The sequence below is a fragment of the Anomaloglossus baeobatrachus genome, chromosome 2 (assembly GCF_048569485.1).
Source record: "Anomaloglossus baeobatrachus isolate aAnoBae1 chromosome 2, aAnoBae1.hap1, whole genome shotgun sequence".
Classification (NCBI taxonomy): Eukaryota; Metazoa; Chordata; class Amphibia; order Anura; family Aromobatidae; genus Anomaloglossus; species Anomaloglossus baeobatrachus.
The window spans coordinates 150655160-150675228 of record NC_134354.1 but is presented as its reverse complement, the minus strand read 5'-3'; the positions used below and the strand labels follow the sequence as shown (position 1 = coordinate 150675228).

At 48.2% G+C, this 20069-nt stretch overlaps 1 protein-coding gene across 1 annotated transcript in view; it reads right to left on the bottom strand.

Annotated features, from left to right (window-relative positions):
* Positions 1-18683, bottom strand: part of LOC142287240 (organic solute transporter subunit alpha-like) — a 76290-nt gene extending 57607 nt beyond the window's left edge. The window contains exon 1 of the mRNA XM_075333433.1: positions 18347-18683. Within this exon, the coding sequence (XP_075189548.1) occupies positions 18347-18473 (127 nt within the window). The 5' untranslated portion in view covers positions 18474-18683. The remainder of the gene's footprint in view (positions 1-18346) is intronic.
* Positions 18684-20069: the final 1386 nt, after the last annotated feature.

Below are 20069 nucleotides of genomic sequence, written 5' to 3'. Positions count from 1 at the left end.
TGCAAATGTCTTTGCACTAGTGGGACTATAGCAAAGTCCAATAGCCACGTATAGGATGCCACTAGGTACACTGAGTGTTTGCTAGTATAATGGCTTGGTTAGAATGAGTTGTAGTGTGCAACGCAGGCAGACGCGCTCTGCAAATGTCTTTGCACTAGTGGGACTATAGCAAAGTCCAATAGCCACGTATAGGATGCCACTAGGTACACTGAGTGTTTGCTAGTATAATGGCTTGGTTAGAATGAGTTGTAGTGTGCAACGCAGGCAGACGCGCTCTGCAAATGTCTTTGCACTAGTGGGACTATAGCAAAGTCCAATAGCCACGTATAGGATGCCACTAGGTACACTGAGTGTTTGCTAGTATAATGGCTTGGTTAGAATGAGTTGTAGTGTGCAACGCAGGCAGACGCGCTCTGCAAATGTCTTTGCACTAGTGGGACTATAGCAAAGTCCAATAGCCACGTATAGGATGCCACTAGGTACACTGAGTGTTTGCTAGTATAATGGCTTGGTTAGAATGAGTTGTAGTGTGCAACGCAGGCAGACGCGCTCTGCAAATGTCTTTGCACTAGTGGGACTATAGCAAAGTCCAATAGCCACGTATAGGATGCCACTAGGTACACTGAGTGTTTGCTAGTATAATGGCTTGGTTAGAATGAGTTGTAGTGTGCAATGCAGGCAGACGCGCTCTGCAAATGTCTTTGCACTAGTGGGACTATAGCAAAGTCCAATAGCCACGTATAGGATGCCACTAGGTACACTGAGTGTTTGCTAGTATAATGGCTTAGTTATCAGTTGGAGTGTGCAGAGGACAAGAGGGTACAGTGGCAGGATTGTGGTGCTCTGGGTAGAGGAATGGAAGACTGCCTTTCTATTCCCTCCTAATGGTGAAATGCAGGTAGGAAATCCCTGACCTGGGCTACACAGACGCTGTTGCTGTTTGCAGGACCTGTCACCTATGGCTCTCTGACCCTGCCGGTTGGAGCCCTTAAAAGGACTGCTATAAAGTGCTCTCCCTAAGCTGTCTAACGCTGTGTATGCAGCGCATACAGCTGTATCGGCTATAGGACTCAGGAAGACGGAGCTGCGACAGTGATGTCTGACACCAAAGACGCAGAAGGCAGATAATGGCGTCCGTGAAGAAAATGTCCGGTTTTATAATGCAGGGACATGTGACATGCAGATCCTATCACACATGCCGTTGCTTCTCTGGCTCAAAGTCCACTTAGCTGTGTGTGTGTCTGGGATTGGCTGACATGCTGGCCCGCCCCACAAGACGCGCGCACTTAGGGAAGGAAGACAAGAAAAAAAAAAAAAAAAAATGGCGATCGCCATTATAGAAACAGCAGTGATCTGAAGGCGCTGTTCACGCACACTATACACTGAAATGTGATAATAGTTTGATTCACAGAGTGACTTACACTATTACAGCAGAAACCAAGCTATGATTTAGCTGTTTTTTGGCTGCTAGAACCGTTCTCGAACGTTTCTAGAACTACCGAGCTTTTGCAAAAAGCTCGAGTTCTAGTTCGATCTAGAACATGCCCCAAAATCACTCGAGCCGCGAACTGGAGAACCACGAACCACGAACCGCGCTCAACTCTAATCAAGAGGTCCAGTCTGTGACAGCAAGGAGTGCAAGAAGGTGAAAGCCTGCCTCAGTGGTTCTAGAATATGAGAAGGTTGTTGAGACTGTTCCAGGCCATACTCATGGAATTGGAGGTCAATCTTAGAAACCAGGTGTATCAGGGCATAAAGTAAAGAAGGTAGATCTCTGTCTGCCAATTCATCTTTATTACGGCTGCACAGGCAATACCAAAAGGTTGCTACCAGGGCTTCTTCATTTCAAGCCATCTCCGCAGATAGGGTACGAAAGCATAAAACATAGAGTACTCGTCTTGTCTTAAAAGAGTCAAAAGAGACAAGGCAGCAGAGGAGGGGCAGCCAGTAGCCTTGAACAATACTTGGAATATCTCCAGAGACCACTCGAAATCGTGAGTCTCTGGACCTCCATGCTCCCAAGTAGAATTTGCCGAGGTGAGGGTCAGGGCAGAAACTTCAAGTGCAACCATAGCTTGATCAAAAGGAAACAGATAAGCATGGAGAGTGAAATGGATCCAGCACTAGTTAATAAAGCCGTGCCTCTCTTTGGGATCTCAATCGGAGCGGGACAGAAGTCGCAGCTCAAGCTTATTTGCGCCACCAGACTCTAGAGCTTTTGGTGGTTTGGTGGGAGAGGGAGCCAGTTCAGAGCAAGGATGACCAGATACAACAGGTGCACAGGACAAGGTGGAAACCGAGGTAGATAAATCCTGTATCTGGGTAACTGTGACATTAGTTGCCTGCATCAGCTAGGACAGACACTCCTGTTGCAAATGGACTTCGTCATACAGGTTTTTCACGTTTGACCTTGCATTACTAGGTCCTGATCTGTCAGCAGGTTCCATAGTCCAAATGTAATGTCCCAATGGTGGATGTTTAACCACTGTGCCACTGGCTGGGCTTACTCTAGAATGGCATAGCTAAGTGACTACCTGGTCTTCACTAAAGTCTCTGGTAGTGAGGCTAGGCTGGGACACAAGCAGCCATCAGGTACTAGTGTGGCGCCCCTGACCTGGTCAGGCACCACTGAGTACTGCACCCATGCTGGGGACAGTACAATACAGGTAATCCAGAAGGCTGACCGGGGTGTGGAACACAGGCGCATAGTGATCAGGTCTCACACATGTACCTATGAGAGGACCCCTGGGGAACCCAGGAGGGGGCGAAGCATGAGCACGGCCTCCATCTCCTCTCAAGGGGTGTGGTAAGAGAGTCTGGTTGCTAGGTGGCGTAGGCAAGAACAGGAGAGGAGGGGCAGTGAGTCAGTTAGAGCAGAACTCCTTAGGGCTCAGTGAGGAGCAGACCTGTGGGGTAGTTGCTGTCTAACAGCGCCCGCGCAGTGGCTACAGACGGGGGAGAACGGTCAACTAGGAGTGCTACCTGAAACCCCTCTCAGCTAGAGAGAGAGCAGGGTGGGGAAGTAAGGAGACTGCTAGAGAGTACCAGGCCCAAACGGGCGGCAGATCCCGAAGCGAAGATAGATCCAGCTTCTTTTGCTAAACCTGCCGGTGTGGGGCTCTCAAAGCCCACACCACAACACCACAAAAGCCGCAGCCACGTAACCACAGTTAGGGCCCATAGGTCACAGGAGGCAAGCAGCTGGAGTGGCCTGGTCCGGGGAACAAGCAAACGGCGAACGAAGGGGAGAGAGGCTGCAGCATCTTCCCTGGGTGACCCCCATAGGGACTAAAAGTCGGGGTTACCCCAAACCACCAAGGGCTAAGGAAGGCGAGTCAGTAGTCACCCTCAAAAAGTCAGCCTGAAGGATACCTGGTTCCCACCTGGTTCATCCCAGCTACGCCCGGGTTACTCACCCTGCCATCAAATGTGAGTAAAAACCCTAAAAGACATCCTGCCTGTGTGGAGTCATTCTGCGCCTTGTGGTACTACACATCTATACAGGGCCCTGGGGCTTGCCTCACTCTCAGGAGGCTACTACATCTGACTGCACCCACCATCAGCCCCAGGCACCCTAACCTGCAGTGGCGGTCTCCACTGACCGCAAATCTGAGAGTGGCGTCACGACTAGAAGAAGATCTCCTACCTGTGACAGGATCCAGACTGACCGTGGAGTCCCTGAAGGTAATGCACCAACACTGCATCAACTGCACCGGCGGGGCTTCACATCTGGCGTCACGAACAGGATAAGGACTAGACCTGTTCAGACAGGTGACCATGTGCCTGGGCGGTCCGCTTGAAAAATTGGAAGCGCCGCCATATTGCCACCATGAAAAGCGCGCTGAAAAACAACAGCAGCCCGCGCTGGAAGAAGTTACCGCCCACGAAGAGGTGTGGCTACCCAGAGATCCCCTGCAGGGTTCTGACCTCGCTTGTGAAGAGAGCGGAAGCGTCCAGAGACGTCGGGACAGAAAGGGAGCCAGAAGCCTGCTGCTGGGAGAGGAGCTGCTGAAAGAGGCAGAGCGGAAACTGAACAGCTTGCTATCAGAGGCAACGGCGAGTCCACAGCTGGAGAGTCGTGCAGAAGAGGGCGCAGAAGAAATGGCGTCTGACCGCAGAAATCCAGAACCGGGCTCCGCTGCCTGGTGGTATCGGGAGCTGGCCCAGTTCTGCGACCGACTGGAGACCCGGGTTGTGGAGCAGATCCGGGAAGAACGAATGGAAATGCTGGAGATGACCGCGGCGGTTCGGGCCTATGAAAGGAGAGCCGCGCGCCGAGTGCCAGACAGGACGGCGATGACGCAGACCCCGATGCTGCCACCGGTGGGTGAGTCGAGTGATGCCCCGGCCAGCGCAAGTGCCCCGACCCCTGCTGCCACGCCCGCGGTCCCTGAAGAGGCGCCCGGCGCGGCGACGCTGAGCCAGGCCGCAGCCACGCCAGGTGCGGCCCGCCAAGACCCGGCCGCCGCAGCGATGCCCTGCTCGGCCCGCCAAGCCCCGGCCGCCGCAGCGATGCCCTGCTCGGCCCACCAAGACCCGGTCCCTGCAGCGACGCCCAGCCCAGCCTGCACAGATCCCATCACAGCTGCGACGCCGATCCAGGCCGCCGCCATACAGGGCGCGGCCCGCCAAGACCAGGCCGCCGCCAAACAGGGCGCGGCCCGCCAAGACCAGGCCGCCGCCATGCCGGGCGCGGCCCGCCAAGACCAGGCCGCTGCCATGCCGGGCGCGGCCCGCCAAGACCAGGCCGCCGCCATACAGGGCGCGGCCCGCAAAGAGATTGCATCACCATTTACCCCGGCCTGCAAGGCCAGAGCAGACACCGCTCCCCAGTCCAAAGAGGTCCCTGCTAGGAAGTCCCTGATAGGAGAGGACCCCGAATACTGGAAGCTGAAGGCTGACCTAGAGGCCCAGTTCCCACAAGAGATGGTGGATCGGTATCTGCTCCCTCCGCACACCCCCAAGAGGGTTCCGGCAACCCCTGCAGCAACCACGCCAAAGAGTCCCCCGCCTGGGCCTGCTGAAGAAAGCCCATCCCCAGCACTGCCACCAAAGGAGTGCCAAGAAGAACTAAGGGGGAGAGGAGGCCAGGAAGCTGAGGAGCTGACTCCGGAGCCACCGGCAGTGGAGCAATACTCAGAGCCGGAGATGTTACCCTATTCCCGTTGGGATGAGGAGGACTTGACACCGTCTGCTGATGAAGACCAGCCCAGAAACCTCACCTGGGGCCCTGCAGGCATTGAGGTAACAGCCCAGCAGAACCCAGCCCGCAAGACCAGGCGTCGCAACAGAACAACGCTGTCCCCTGCACCACAGTCTCCAGAGCAGAGAGAAGTCACGGCCAGAGACCTACAAGAAAAAAGGTTCCTGAGAAGAGCCAAAGCACAGGCCAGAGGACCCCTTTGCAGAGGAGTAGTGGAGGATTTCAACTTGAAAAGCGGATATGGCTTTATTGTAGCCCCTGGTATCAAAGAAGGGATATTTGTCAACAGAAGAGATGTGAGCGCTCATCTGCCTAGAGGACACCCTGGCAGAAACCTAAAGATGGGGGATTCAGTACAATTCACTATGCATGAAGGCGAAAGAGGACTGTACGCGCTTGACGTAGCACTATGTACCAGCAAACCTTACAGCCACCCCATGCTACAAGAAAGAAAAGACAGAGATAAAGACACAGATGAAGATCAAGAGAGAAAAGACAAGGAACCTACAGATGAAACTACCTCAGACGACGACAAAGAGCAAGAAAGCAGCAGGTGCCGCAGCCCAACAGGCCAAAGCCCTGGTAAAGAGGAGTAAAGTAAAGTAAAGAAAGAAGTTATCAGTTAAAGTTTTGAAAAAGTTTGTTTTGCAACGTTCTCAAGTTCAAGTAATGTGCCCACAAAAACTATTGTGAGAAAACCATAAACCTTAAGGCTATGAACTGGCTATAGCCACAAACTCTTGCAGTGTAAATAGTTACACCAGAGGCACCACCACCAGAGCCAGCCTGTTTAGGGGCTTGGCTCGTCTGCAACCAGGAGGGGCCCGTCCGTATATAGGGCCTTGGCTCACCTGCGACCAGAGAGCATGCCTGTTTATGGGGCCTGGCTCTCCACCACAAAGAGGGTACCTGGTCAGCACCAACTGTGGAGGCCGCCTCTACATCCTGCCAGAAGAGGCTGAAGGCGCGGATCCACCAGGCCAGGTATACCCTGAAACCACCAGACCCTGAAAGCCGCCTCTACATCCTGCCAGAAGTGGCTGAAGGCGCGGCCAACGGGAGAGGAAGATTGGAGGAAAGGTCTGGGGAAGTGGATGGCCCAGACCTGGTTACCAACAGGACCGGTGACCTGCCTCCTGAAAGGGTTTTGGGTGGGTTAACGGACTTGTGGGTGGAGGGTGGTGATGTATAGTACCTGGTGGTTTTAAAAGTTTTACATGTTTTAATGTTTTATGCATTTTAAAATGTTGTCTTGCAGCCCGAGGACGTGCTGGTGATAACTAAGGGGGAATGTGGCGCCCCTGACCTGGTCAGGCACCACTGAGTACTGCACCCATGCTGGGGACAGTACAATACAGGTAATCCAGAAGGCTGACCGGGGTGTGGAACACAGGCGCATAGTGATCAGGTCTCACACATGTACCTATGAGAGGACCCCTGGGGAACCCAGGAGGGGGCGAAGCATGAGCACGGCCTCCATCTCCTCTCAAGGGGTGTGGTAAGAGAGTCTGGTTGCTAGGTGGCGTAGGCAAGAACAGGAGAGGAGGGGCAGTGAGTCAGTTAGAGCAGAACTCCTTAGGGCTCAGTGAGGAGCAGACCTGTGGGGTAGTTGCTGTCTAACAGCGCCCGCGCAGTGGCTACAGACGGGGGAGAACGGTCAACTAGGAGTGCTACCTGAAACCCCTCTCAGCTAGAGAGAGAGCAGGGTGGGGAAGTAAGGAGACTGCTAGAGAGTACCAGGCCCAAACGGGCGGCAGATCCCGAAGCGAAGATAGATCCAGCTTCTTTTGCTAAACCTGCCGGTGTGGGGCTCTCAAAGCCCACACCACAACACCACAAAAGCCGCAGCCACGTAACCACAGTTAGGGCCCATAGGTCACAGGAGGCAAGCAGCTGGAGTGGCCTGGTCCGGGGAACAAGCAAACGGCGAACGAAGGGGAGAGAGGCTGCAGCATCTTCCCTGGGTGACCCCCATAGGGACTAAAAGTCGGGGTTACCCCAAACCACCAAGGGCTAAGGAAGGCGAGTCAGTAGTCACCCTCAAAAAGTCAGCCTGAAGGATACCTGGTTCCCACCTGGTTCATCCCAGCTACGCCCGGGTTACTCACCCTGCCATCAAATGTGAGTAAAAACCCTAAAAGACATCCTGCCTGTGTGGAGTCATTCTGCGCCTTGTGGTACTACACATCTATACAGGGCCCTGGGGCTTGCCTCACTCTCAGGAGGCTACTACATCTGACTGCACCCACCATCAGCCCCAGGCACCCTAACCTGCAGTGGCGGTCTCCACTGACCGCAAATCTGAGAGTGGCATCACGACTAGAAGAAGATCTCCTACCTGTGACAGGATCCAGACTGACCGTGGAGTCCCTGAAGGTAATGCACCAACACTGCATCAACTGCACCGGCGGGGCTTCACACTAGTCTCAAAGCAATCCATGGGCATGCAGCAGCTGACCAACAGGTCAAGGCAGGCATGCAAAGTACATGGGCAAAAACAGAGACGTAGTCAAGAAAACTGAAGTCGAAGCAGGCAGCACAGGTTTCAGAAATGTAGCTGTCATCAGGAGAGGAGAGGTCAGGATAAACGAGGGGCAAGCCGGGTCGCTATCAGGAAAGTCAAACAAAGATACTGGAAGACAGAGTGCAAATAGGAACTGACAAGTACCTATAATCAGGCAAAGGTGTGAGGGGAGGAGCTGTCTTACATAGCACCAGGAAACCACAGATAGGCTAAGGAGGCAAATCTCTGCAGGATAGGGTACATACAAATTCCTTTGGTTTAGTTGTGCCACCCTATGACTCACAACCAGCACAAGGCAACTTAGAACAATAGTCAGGTACTGGGTGGAGCAGAGCAAAACAGACAGTGAGTAGGGTGGCGCTTAGAAGGCGTGCAGGTCACAGACGAACACTTGCACAGTCATGGATTTTGCAGATGTATAGTCAAGTGTAGGAGTAATCAATTATACCAAACAGGTGATAATGATCATCATTTTCATATTTTAGTTTAAACACAGTCTTTAACTGAATCAAACAGCTTTATAGGAGGTTTAAAGGGGTACTACGGGGACATAATACATTTTTGTACTTTCCCTGCACTCATACACTACAAAGCCTAGTACACCTCTATTATCTTTAGAACACTTGTAATTCAGTTATGCAGTAGCTGCTCCACACTCTTCCCATCTGTGACGTTACATCACACATCATTATGCTGCTCCATGCTGTATCTGTCCTATAATAGCTGCTTCTGCAGTTCAAGAACAGAGGGTGTGGCATCCCAGAAACTTTGTGCTGTATCAGTCTCCTGATATCTGCTTCCATGCGGAAAACAGGAAGCGTGGCCTGCCCACCTCTTCTCAGACTGCGGAAGCATAAGGAGACTGATATAGCACGGAGCTTCTGGAACATCATGCCCCTTCTTCTCAGACTGCAGAAGTATCAGGAGACTGATACAGCACGGAGCTTATGGTATGTCATGTCTCTCTTCTCAGACTGCGGAAGCATTTGGAGACTGATACAACACAGAGCTTCTGGGACGTCACACCCCCTGTTCTTGAACTGTGAAAGCAGCTATTATAGGAGACTGATGCAGCATGGAGCTGCTCAATGATGTGTGATGTAACGTCCCAGATGGGAGGGGTGAGGAGAAGCTCCTGTATAACTGAATTACAAGTGTTCTAAAGATAATACAAGTATACTAGGTATCACAGTGTGGTGCCACTGAATACATCAGGGTGCCACAGGGAACTGTATCCTTACCCAGGGTGCAGGGCCTACCCCCCAAGGCTCCAGGTACCCAAGAAACCGATGTCACTCCCATCTGCACCACAAAACCTAATCACCTCACATGAGTCAGTGCCAGACACACCAGGGGGGTTGGACTAAATGGAAATGGGCCAGCCACTGGGGGACTGAACAGACTGTGAGAGGGAGAGTTGAGAAGTAGGCTCCAAAGAGAGAGGAGCTGGGAAGTGAGCTCCTGGGGAGGTAAGGAGGACTGGTTGGGTCGCAAGCGGTGATTCGGGTCCAGAGGAGTCGGGGACCAGTAGCAGGGACATTGGACAAGGGTGTGACGAATGTAGTCTTGCAGGACTGTCGGCACCAGAAGCACCCAACAGAACTGACCGGTACCGAGCACGACGGGGTACAGGACCGTAGGTCAGTAGACGATTCAACGTCCTGGCAATTCACCTGAAAGGGAGAGGATCTTCAAGGACTTCCCTAGACGCTTAGAGGTTGAGGACATCAGCACAACGAGGGGGACAGGGGTGTTTCCAGACACAGTTACCCATTAAAGTCCCAAGTGCCAGCCCTCAAGAGCACAGCTACACTACACATAGTGAGCAGGGCACCCAACAGCTTCAAGCCACGGGGACCACCAATGGACAATAAATTGAGCATGGAGGCAGGCTCCAGATCAATAAGTGACATCGGTGGGACCGGGTACTTGGACGAGCTCCCGGCAGCGGCAGCTGTACACAGAGATTTCGGTTTACTGACAGCGTGTGTCTCCTTTCTAAACCTCATCCAGCACCACGACTACCCACAGTGAGTACCCTGGTTCCCTGCACCCTGTCCTCCCAAATAACTACCAACCCCCTGAGCCCGGGGCCTTCCCTACCTGTGGAGGGACTGACATCTTGCTGCTTATCACCATCTGCCCCGGTACTCCTTCAGCAGCGGCGGTACTCCCATTACCGCAACCCGCAGGGGGCGTCACAAACATATCCTCTGTAAATATCCCCTTTTACGTATCAAAGTGTCCGCCAAGTCGGGTCCGGACCTCCCCCTCGAGCCACGATCCCAGATCTGAGCAGCTCGACACCAGGGCGGTACAACAGCTTTATTCTGTATGAGTGCAGGGACAGTACAAACACTTTTTATCTCCCAGAGTACCTCTCTAAAACTAGGTAAGAAACAGCCCAACTCTGCTACAGGTCATGCACCATAGCAAGACTGAACACAGCAACAATGCCCAAGGTAGTTATACTGCATTAGCAAGGTCTCTACCAGGCAAAGATTTCAAAGGAAACTGGGGTTTCAAAATTTACTTTTCAAACTCTTTTCAAAAAATTCCAAGAAATGGGCAAAATTGAGATGCAAGAGTTGTCCAAGAAAACTTGATGCAGCAGATGAAAGACACATCATACTTACTTTTCCCTTCAAAATCATAAGATGTCCAGCAGTGCCATCAGCTCAGAACTGGCAGCAACCAATAGTAACGAGCTGCACCCATCTACAGTTAAGATGTCTGGCTGGAAGTAGTTTTTATGGAAAATCTTCTGCCAAAAAGCCACTTCTTTGACATGGAAACAAGGCCAACTGACTCAACTATTGAAGGTAAAGGATGGTCTCACCAAAATTGATTGATTTATATTCTCTTTCTCAAGAAATCCCCCAGGTGCGATGGTGACTGATTTTTTTAAATTGTACTTTTCCTCAGTACTGTATATTTATATGTAATTATTCAGTCCTGTCATATGTTGTGTAAAAAATAAATTAGATTTAGAATTATATTACTTTAATATGCTTTGAGCCAACAAATTACATCTACCTTGACAATATCACAGAGTACTGAGCACATCACAGCATTACATGTATCATAAACTCTCTGAATATTTATCATGTGTAATAGCTGGTGACTGACATTGAGAAAGGTGAAAGTTAAGTTTTGCATGTGTCAATCACCTTTAATAGAGCTGAAGAACACCATAAAGAGGTGTGACGGTGCGTTCTTCTGTCATCACAGGTTATTTACCTTTCCATCTTTCTCCCTAAGTACAGCTAAGTCAGTACCAATGCAGAATAAAAAATACATCAACCCCTAAATGACTTCTGTACGAAACCTGAATGTAACGAAAACATAGAGGTTATAGATTCCATAACTTGAGCTTAAAGAGTAACCATTGTTATAACTTGTTATCAGAAATCAATAATTCAAGTGAAGAAACTTTCTAATAAATGTAAGAGAAATCTGCTCCTTTCTCCTCCTGACTCAGTCTCAAAAATTCTCATTGGTAAAATCTGTCTCCAGTTAATTCTGAGTTAATACAGACTTTCCCATGAGTGAGGTAGGAGAGGACAGTTGGTACTTATAAGGTTCTGTGGAGAACTGTAGCTATCATTTCAGGAGAACTTGCAGCAATTTGCCTGCGTCTGCCTCTAGCTCCTTCTAGCCTATATGGTGCTTTAGACGCTGCAACATCGCTAACGATATATCGTCGGGGTCACGGTGTTTGTGACGCACATCCGGCGTTGTTAGCGACATCGCAGCGTGTGACAGCTAGGAGCGACCTAAAACGATTGCAAAAAAGATAAAAATCGTTGGTATATGAGAGGTCGTTTAATTATAAAAAATCGTTGTTAGGTAAGTAGCGATGTTGTTCCTCATTCCTGCGGCACCACACATCACTATGTGTGACACCGCAGGAACGATGAACATCTTACCTCCGTCCACCGGCAATGAGGAAGGAAGGAGGTGGGCGGCATGTTCCAGCCGCTCATCTCCGCCCCTCCTCTGCTATTGGACGGCTGCCGTGTGACGTTGCTGTGATGCCGCACAAACCACCCCCTTAGAAAGGAGGCGGTTCGCCAGCCACAGTCATGTCGCAGGGAAGGTAAGTCCGTGTGACGGGGGTAAGCGATGTTGTGCGCCAAGGGCAGCGATTTGCCCGGGACGCACAACCGACGGGGGCGGATACACAGCGTATAAAGTACCCTTTTATCTAGCTCTTTCTGCCTACTCCAATCTCTTCATAGAATTGAATAGTGCTGACTGTTATCTCCTATCTCAGTAATAAAAATAATCTGTATTCAGTGAGTACAGATTTTTACAGAAATATAAATTAGAATGACTGTCGCTTTATAATGTGCATTGTATCATATACAGATCTTTCAGAGGTACATGAATAGAGATTAGCGAACCTGATCGGGAAAGATCGGAAAATGTTAAAATCGTACAGTGTTTGGCCCCATCAGTTCGGGATTGGATATTTGAGCATTCACCGTAAAAAGACGAAGAAATGGCAAAAACCATTCTCTCCCTGCCCATCACAGCCTTGTCAAGTATTGGCATACTGTGATTGCCCACTATTAAAAAAAAAAAAAAAAGAAGGAAGCGAAAGAGTTAAAGCAGTACATACTGAGTCTCCCTTCGGCTGCATAATTGACATAATTCTAAATTCTAAACATTCTGCCCATTAACAGGGTTTCTGGGAGATGGACCCCATTAATTCAATATTGATGTTATTAAGCCCGCTTTAGACGCTGCAATGTATCTTACAATGTGTCGGCGGGGTCACGTCGTAAGTGACGCACATCCGGCATTGTAAGTTACATTGCAGTGTGTGACAGGTACGTGCGATTGCGATTGAATGGTAAAACGTTCATCGCACACACGTCGTACATTCCTCATGAATTGTACGTCAGATTGTTCATCGTACCCGGGGTAGCGCACATCGCAGTGTGTGACACCCCAGGAACGATGAACAGATCTTACCTGCGCCCTGCGGCCAGCAATGCAGAAGGAAGGAAGTGGGCGGGATGTTTACGTCCCGCTCAGCTCCGCCCCTCCACTTCTATTGGCCGGCTGTCGCGTGACGTCGCTGTGACACCGGACGTCCCTCCCACTCCAGGAAGTGGACGTTCGCCGCCCACAGCGAGGTCGTATGGACGGGTAAGTACGTGTGACGGGGGTTAATCGTTTGTGCTGCACATTCAACAAATTGAACGTGCCGCACATACAATGGGGGCGGTTACGATCGCATACGATATCGTATGCTGGATCGTAAGGTGTAAAGCAGGCTTAATAATAAGCCCCCAAAAATGGCAGATATATTATACAAAGGTTAGCAGAAATGGTAATAAATACCATAAATGCCAACATTTAATGCATTCTAAAAGAATTATGGCTATATAGAAGTAAAATACTATTGATCTTATTGAAGAAGTGAGATCATGTTTGTTCTGTAGTCAGATTCCTTTCCATCATTCCAAAGTCACACATTGAACTGGTGCTCAGTAGTGATGAGCAAGTGTACTTGGCACTGCTCGGTACTCGTTCGAGTTTCTGGGTGCTCGATTGAGTATCGGGGTGCTCGGCACTGTTTGTTAGTATGAGTTCAGAGTGCTCGATCGAGTATCAGGGTGCTTTGCACTGCTTGGTATTCGTTCAAGTTTCAGGGTGCTAGATCGAGTATCAGTTTGCTTGGCACTGCTCGGTACTTGTACAAGTTTCAGGGTGCTCGATCGAGTATCATTGTGCTTGGCACTGCTCGGTACTCGTACAAGTTTCAGGGTGCTCAATCGAGTATCAGTGTGCTTGGCACTGCTCGGTGCTCGTACAAGTTTCAGAGTGCTTGATCGAGAATCGTTCGGGTGAAAAATGTACTTGATTTCCTGTCCGGCATATTCTGTCTCTCCATGTAACGAGCGCTCAAGCATTTTAGTGCATTCTCATAACTAGTGATCAGGCTTCCTGGTCCCTCTATGACAGTGGTGTAACTAGAGTTTGATGGGCCCCGGTGCAAAATTCAGATCTGGGCCCCCCTCCACATACACCGACACTTGGGGTATGGGATAATGACACTGACACTCGGGGTATGGGATAATGACACTGACACTTGGCTCTTACCTGCAGCACCCAAGTTTCCCATGATCTGAAATCCCTCTATCAGCACCAAGCGTTCTTATGTTCTGATATCCATCTTGTCCTCGGCACCCAGCTTCCCTATGATCTGCTATACATCTTTCCCTCAGCAGCCAAAACAAGAAAGCCGCGGAGACACCATCACCATCTCCAGTCAAGGAAACCGCCTATGCCAAACATGGTATCCATCCACAGACAGCTGTTTCAGGGTATTTGCCCCTCATCAGTGTGGAGGCGGTTTCCTTGACTGGAGACTGCCCTTCCCTGGTTGTTCCTTCCCGGTGAAAGACCTGGCTAGTTTCCTGCCAGCGTTGAGAAACATGTGATAATGTCTCCGCGGCTTTCTTGTTTTGTATATTTCCCAGGGGGCATTGTTCTAGAATCACTGCGTTGAGAAACACGTGATAGTGTCTCCCTCAGCAGCCAACTTTCCCATATCAGAGCACGGGGAAGCTGGGTGCTGAGAGAAGATGTATAGCAGAGCATGGGAAAGTTGGGTGCTGAGGGAAAGAGCCTTTTTCTTTATTTTGTATTATACAGCCCCATACTCTTACATGTATAATGCACCCCTATAGTCCATGTATAAGGTGTCCTTCATGTTGTATAATGCATCCCCATAGACCTCCATGTATAATGTAGCCCCATAGACCTCCATGTATAATGCAGCCCTATAGACCTCCATGTATAATGCACCCCTATAGTCCATATATAAGGTGTCCTTCATGTTGTATTATGCAGTCCTATAGACCTTCGTGTATAATGCAGCCCGCTAGGCCTCCATATATAATGCAGCCACCTAGGCTTCCATGTATAATGCAGCCCCCCAGGCCTCCATATATAATGCAGCCCACCAAGCCTCCATGTATAAAGCAGTCCCTATGCCTCCATGTATAATGCAGCACCCCCCAGCCTCTATGTATATTGCAGCACCCCCAGGCCTCCATGTATAATGCAGCCCCCCCAGGCCTCCATGTATAATGCAGCCCCCAGTTATCCATGTATAATGCAGCTCACCAAGCTTCCATATATATTGCAGGCCTCTAGCCACCGTGTACTCACTGATTTACAAAAAAAAAAAACAAGAACTCACCTCTCTTCTCGTTCGGTCCACTGTTGCTCTGTCATCACCTCTCTCCTTGTTCCACCGCTGCTCTGTCCTCACCTCTCTCCTCCATTCCCACACTGCTCCAGTCAACATCCTCCTGTCCTGCGTTCTGCATGCCTCAGCACAGCAGTCGCACAGGAGTGACGTCACCAAGCAGGCACAGGGGGAGAATGATGGAGCATGGAGTTGCGCGGGCCGCTCGATGCTTTATTATTGCTGTGTGCGATAACGGGGGAGGGAGGCATGCCGCCACCGCTGACACCGAGCAGGGGGGCCTGATGTCAGCGGCAGCACCGTTTCATATAGCGGCAGCGTGATCTGCGACAGAACAGCGCAACGCCTCTCTCACAGAAAGGAGCTGGCTGCTGATATGCAGGGCGGCCGCCGGGCCACTAACCTGCCAGGCCCGGTCGCAATGGCGCCCTCTACGACCACGGTTGTTACCACCCTGCTCTATGACAAAAGAGGTTAATAGGACTATTTATAGGGTTGTCAGGGCAAATATACATTGATGACCTATCACTAAGTTGTCAGATCAGTTGCGATCAAACACTTGACAGTCCCACTGATCAACTGTTACATGATTTGCTGGCAGCTGGATGTAAAAACATGGAATGGGGCTGCACTACACACTTCATTCAATGTAAACTGGCCGCTGCCAAGTAATGTCAAACAGCTCCTATTCTTTACAGAAAAATGTGTGAATGAGGCTAATGTAATATTTGCATGTAGCTGCGTAGTGGACCCCCAATGTCAGTGCTACTGATGGAGAGCAGATGTTAATGGATAGTCAGTTTGCACCCATATACATTAGAATTAGAAATACTGTATATACTGGTATTAATCACATGTGGTCATTGAACATGAGTATTATTCATAAAAATACATAATTAACCATTACACCCCTTCATTTTCTCACTTTTTCCTGGTCACTATGGGATTTACGGCATCAAAATTACCATAGGATAGTACGTAATAAACACAAACATAGCTTCTATATCACAATTTAGATTGTGTTTTGTGCTTCCAACACTCCCAATAAGAAGATTATCAGAAAAAAATATTTCAGGGTACATCTACAATTATATTGGAGGCTCTCTCAGCACTTTCAGATGCCGAAACCTATGTTGTTAGCCTGATAGGTCCCCATGAAAAGGCAGCACTGGAATGTTTCAGATGGAGGATGTGGTATAATATCATAGCATGTCACGTATATAAACCAACTCAACAGATGCCTGTTTTTTTACAGTCTAAGCAATTACATAGAGGCTGACGATGTGTAGGGTCATAAAAGTGATGACAGATAAAGCATATTGCACATATTCTCACACATTTGAACACTTCTTATTCCATGTACATGGTACAAAATTAGGAACAGAGCCTGTTCTTCTTTCATTAATCAAGTCATGAGAAGAAGAAGAAAAAAATATACAGTACATATACAGTGGGTACAGAAAGTATTCAGACCCCTTTTAAATGTTTCACTCTTTATTTCATTGCAGCCATTTGGTAAATTAAGAAAAGTTCATTTTTTTTCTCATTGATGTACACTCTGCACCCCATTTTGACAGAAAAAAACAGAAATGTAGACATTTTTGCAAATTTATTAAACAAGAAAAACTGAAATATCACATGATCATAAATATTCAGACCCTTTGCTTAGTATTGAGTAGAAGCACCCTTTTGAGCTAGTACAGCCATGAGTCTTCTTGGGAATGATGCAGCAAGTTTTTCACACCTGGATTTGGGGATCCTCTGCCATTTTTCCTTGCAGATCCTCTCCAGTTCCGTCAGCTTGGATGGTGAACGTTAGTGGACAGCCATTTTCAAGTCTTTCCAGAGATGCTCAATTGGGTTTAGGCCAGGGCTCTGGCTGGGTCAGTCAAGAATGGTCACAGAGTTGTTCTGAAGCCACTCCTTTGTTATTTTAGCTTTGTGCTTAGGCTCATTGTCTTGTTGGAAAGTGAAGCTTTGGCCAAATCTGAGGTCCAGAGCACTCTGGAAGAAGATTTCTATCAGGATATCTCTGTACTTGGCTGCATTCATCTTTCCTTCAATTACAACCAGCCATCCTGTCCCTGCAGCTGAAAAACACCCCTATAGCATGATGCTGCCACCACCATGTCTAACTGTTGGGATTGTATTGGGAAGGAGATGAACAGTGTCTAGTTGTCTCCACACATACAGCTTAGAATTATCACCAAAACGTTCTCTTTGTCTCATCAGACCATAGAATCTTATTTCTCATAGTCTGGGAGTCCTTCGTGTGTTTTTTTGTGAACTCTGTGTGGGCTTTCATATGTCTTGCACTGAGGAGAGGCTTCTGTTGGGCTACTCTGCCGTAAAGGCCCGACTGTTGGAGGGCTGCAGTGATAGTTGACTTTGTGGAACTTTCTCTCATCTCAATACTGCATCTCTGGAGCTCAGCCACAGTGATCTTGGGGTTCTTCTTTACCTCTCTCACTCTCTTCTCCCACGATTGCTCAGTTTGGCTGGACAGCCAGGTCTAGTAAGGGTTCTGGTGGTCCCAAACTTCTTCCATTTAAGGATTATGGAGGCCACTGTGCTCTTAGGAACCTGGAGTACTGAGAAATTATTTTGTAAGCTTCGTCAGATCTGTGCCTTGCCACAATTCTGTCTCTGAGCTCCTTGGGCTGTTCCTTTGACCTCATGATTCTCATTTGGTCTGATATGCACTGTGAGCTGTGAGGTCTTATATAGACAGGTGTGTGCCTTTTCAAATCAAGGCCTATCAGTTTAATTAAACACAGCTGGACCCCAATGAAGAAGTAGAACAATCTCAAGGAGGATCATAGGGAAATGGACAGCATGTGACTTAAATATGAGTGTCTGAGCAAAGGGTCTGAATACTTATGACCATGTGATATTTCAGTTTTTCTTGTTTAATAAATGTGCAAAAATTTCTACATTTCTAGGGGTTTTTTTCTGCCAAGATGGGATGCAGAGTGTACATTAATGAGAAAAAAAATTAACTTTTTTGAATTTACCAAATGGCTGCAATGAAACAAAGAGTGAAAAATTTAAAGGGGTCTGAATACTTTCCGTACCCACTGTATGATACAGAAGTGTAGTGATTTTCAGTTTCCATGCCTATATTAATTAGTCATGTATATACATGTGAACTGTCTTTAGCTGAGATAAACTTATCTGCTCGTCTCAATGACTCATCTTCTGATATTTGTTTCCTTGTGTGAATGGAATATCCTTAAGAAAAGCAATAGGGTGATCTGGTGGTAACACAAGTTTAAAATGACTGTAAATCCTAATTGTTTGGGATTAAACAAATATCCCTCTTCTAAAACAACAACTATGTATCACATGTAGTATGCCTAAAATTTATTAAAGTAGAATGAACTGTACTTACGTGCAATAATTTCATGTGCGAATGGTGCTTGTCTGCTCCTACAGATTGGGTTGAAAAGAGTTACAGCTGGAGTCTCCGTTGAGATCACCTCTTGGGTTCCTTCTATTACATCCATGTTGTCTTCCATTTTCTGGAGATCCTACACACTTTTTTTTCCTTCTTGCTCCTTGCCTTCCTCGTGCCAAATCTGACAGTCCAGAGTTCTCTTCTGTGAGACGTCCGATTAAAAGACAATGCTTCTCTGGTTTCTCGAGAGGAAGTCTGTGTTGTACAACAGGCAGATTGTCTAAAGAAATAGCAAAAGAAAACAAAGTTTTACCAAGTTGGGGCGGACTCTCCTGCTGCTCTGAGCTTCTTATACTTGGCTGTACAAGTCTTAAAGCCAAGGCAAGTTCAGCTAAACATCAACCAGAGGAGATAAAAGCAGGTTGTAAATCAGTTATCTAGCTGTAGTACACAAACTTGGGTTGTTTCTGACTCATTTAATAGTTGTAATAGACGATGTAACAGATACAGTCACCAGGGGGACTCCAATCACTTTTGCACTTTTACTTTTTCTGTACTTTGATTCCAATTTATAATTTTAGGTGTAAGTAAATTCCAAAATTACCTCTTAAGGCCCCGTTACACGCAATGATGTATCTAACGATATATCGCCAGGGTCACGGATTGCGTGACGCACATCCGGCATCTTTAGCGACGTCGTTGCGTGTGACACCAACGAGCGGCCATTAACGATGGAAAATACTCACCAAATCGTCCATCATTGACATGTCGTTTATTTTAAAAAAATCGTTGGTTGTTGAGGACGCAGGTTGTTTGTCGTTCCCTTAGGCAGCACACATCGCTATGTGTGACACCTTGGGAACGACGAACTACAGCGTACCTGTGTCCTCAACGATCACCGAGATGCGGCTGCTCTCCGCCCCTCCGCTTCTATTGGCGGCCCACTCTGTGACGTCGCTGTGACGCCGAGCTAACCTCCCCCTTTCAGGGGAGGTTGTTCATCGCCCACAGCGACGTTGTTAGGGAGGGCTGTACGTGTGACACGGACAAGCGAGATTGTGCACCACGGGTGGCGATTTGCCCATGACGCACAAACGACAGGGGCGGGTACCATCGCTAGCGATATTGCTAGCGATGTCGCTCCGTGTAAAGCCGTCTTAAGGGTGAAGTTAAACCAGTGAACCTAACTAAAGTCCCACCAGCTACAAAAAGGCATATATTTACACACAGACAGAAGAGGACCCCTGTGCAAGAGCAATTATGAGCCCTTTGCAGTCCAGTATCTTATCATAATGCAGAATTCCACCTACTTTGGAGGTAGTAGTGGCCTCCTTACCTCATGGTACCATGTGCATCTACACAGGTTGCACCAATGGTATGTCCGCTCTTGTATTTACTCTTTAATACCAGAGGTTAGATCTTTGACATAAAACTTTTACACTTGAGTAGATTTAATGCCTATTATTTTACTTTTTCACACTATTTTAGTGATTTTTGTATCTTCTTTTTCTAAGACTTTTTTTTATACTTTTAATACTTTTTATATGTAAAATAGATACAATTCACTACTTTAAACGAATGAAAAAAATCCATGCTAAAATTTTATTTTAGTTAAGGATTGCCTACCTTTGTTTAATATATCCGGTATGGCGCATGGCTTCCTATATGGTTAGTGGAATTGTGTTTTGTTTCTATTGCTTTTCATAAACTGTGTATA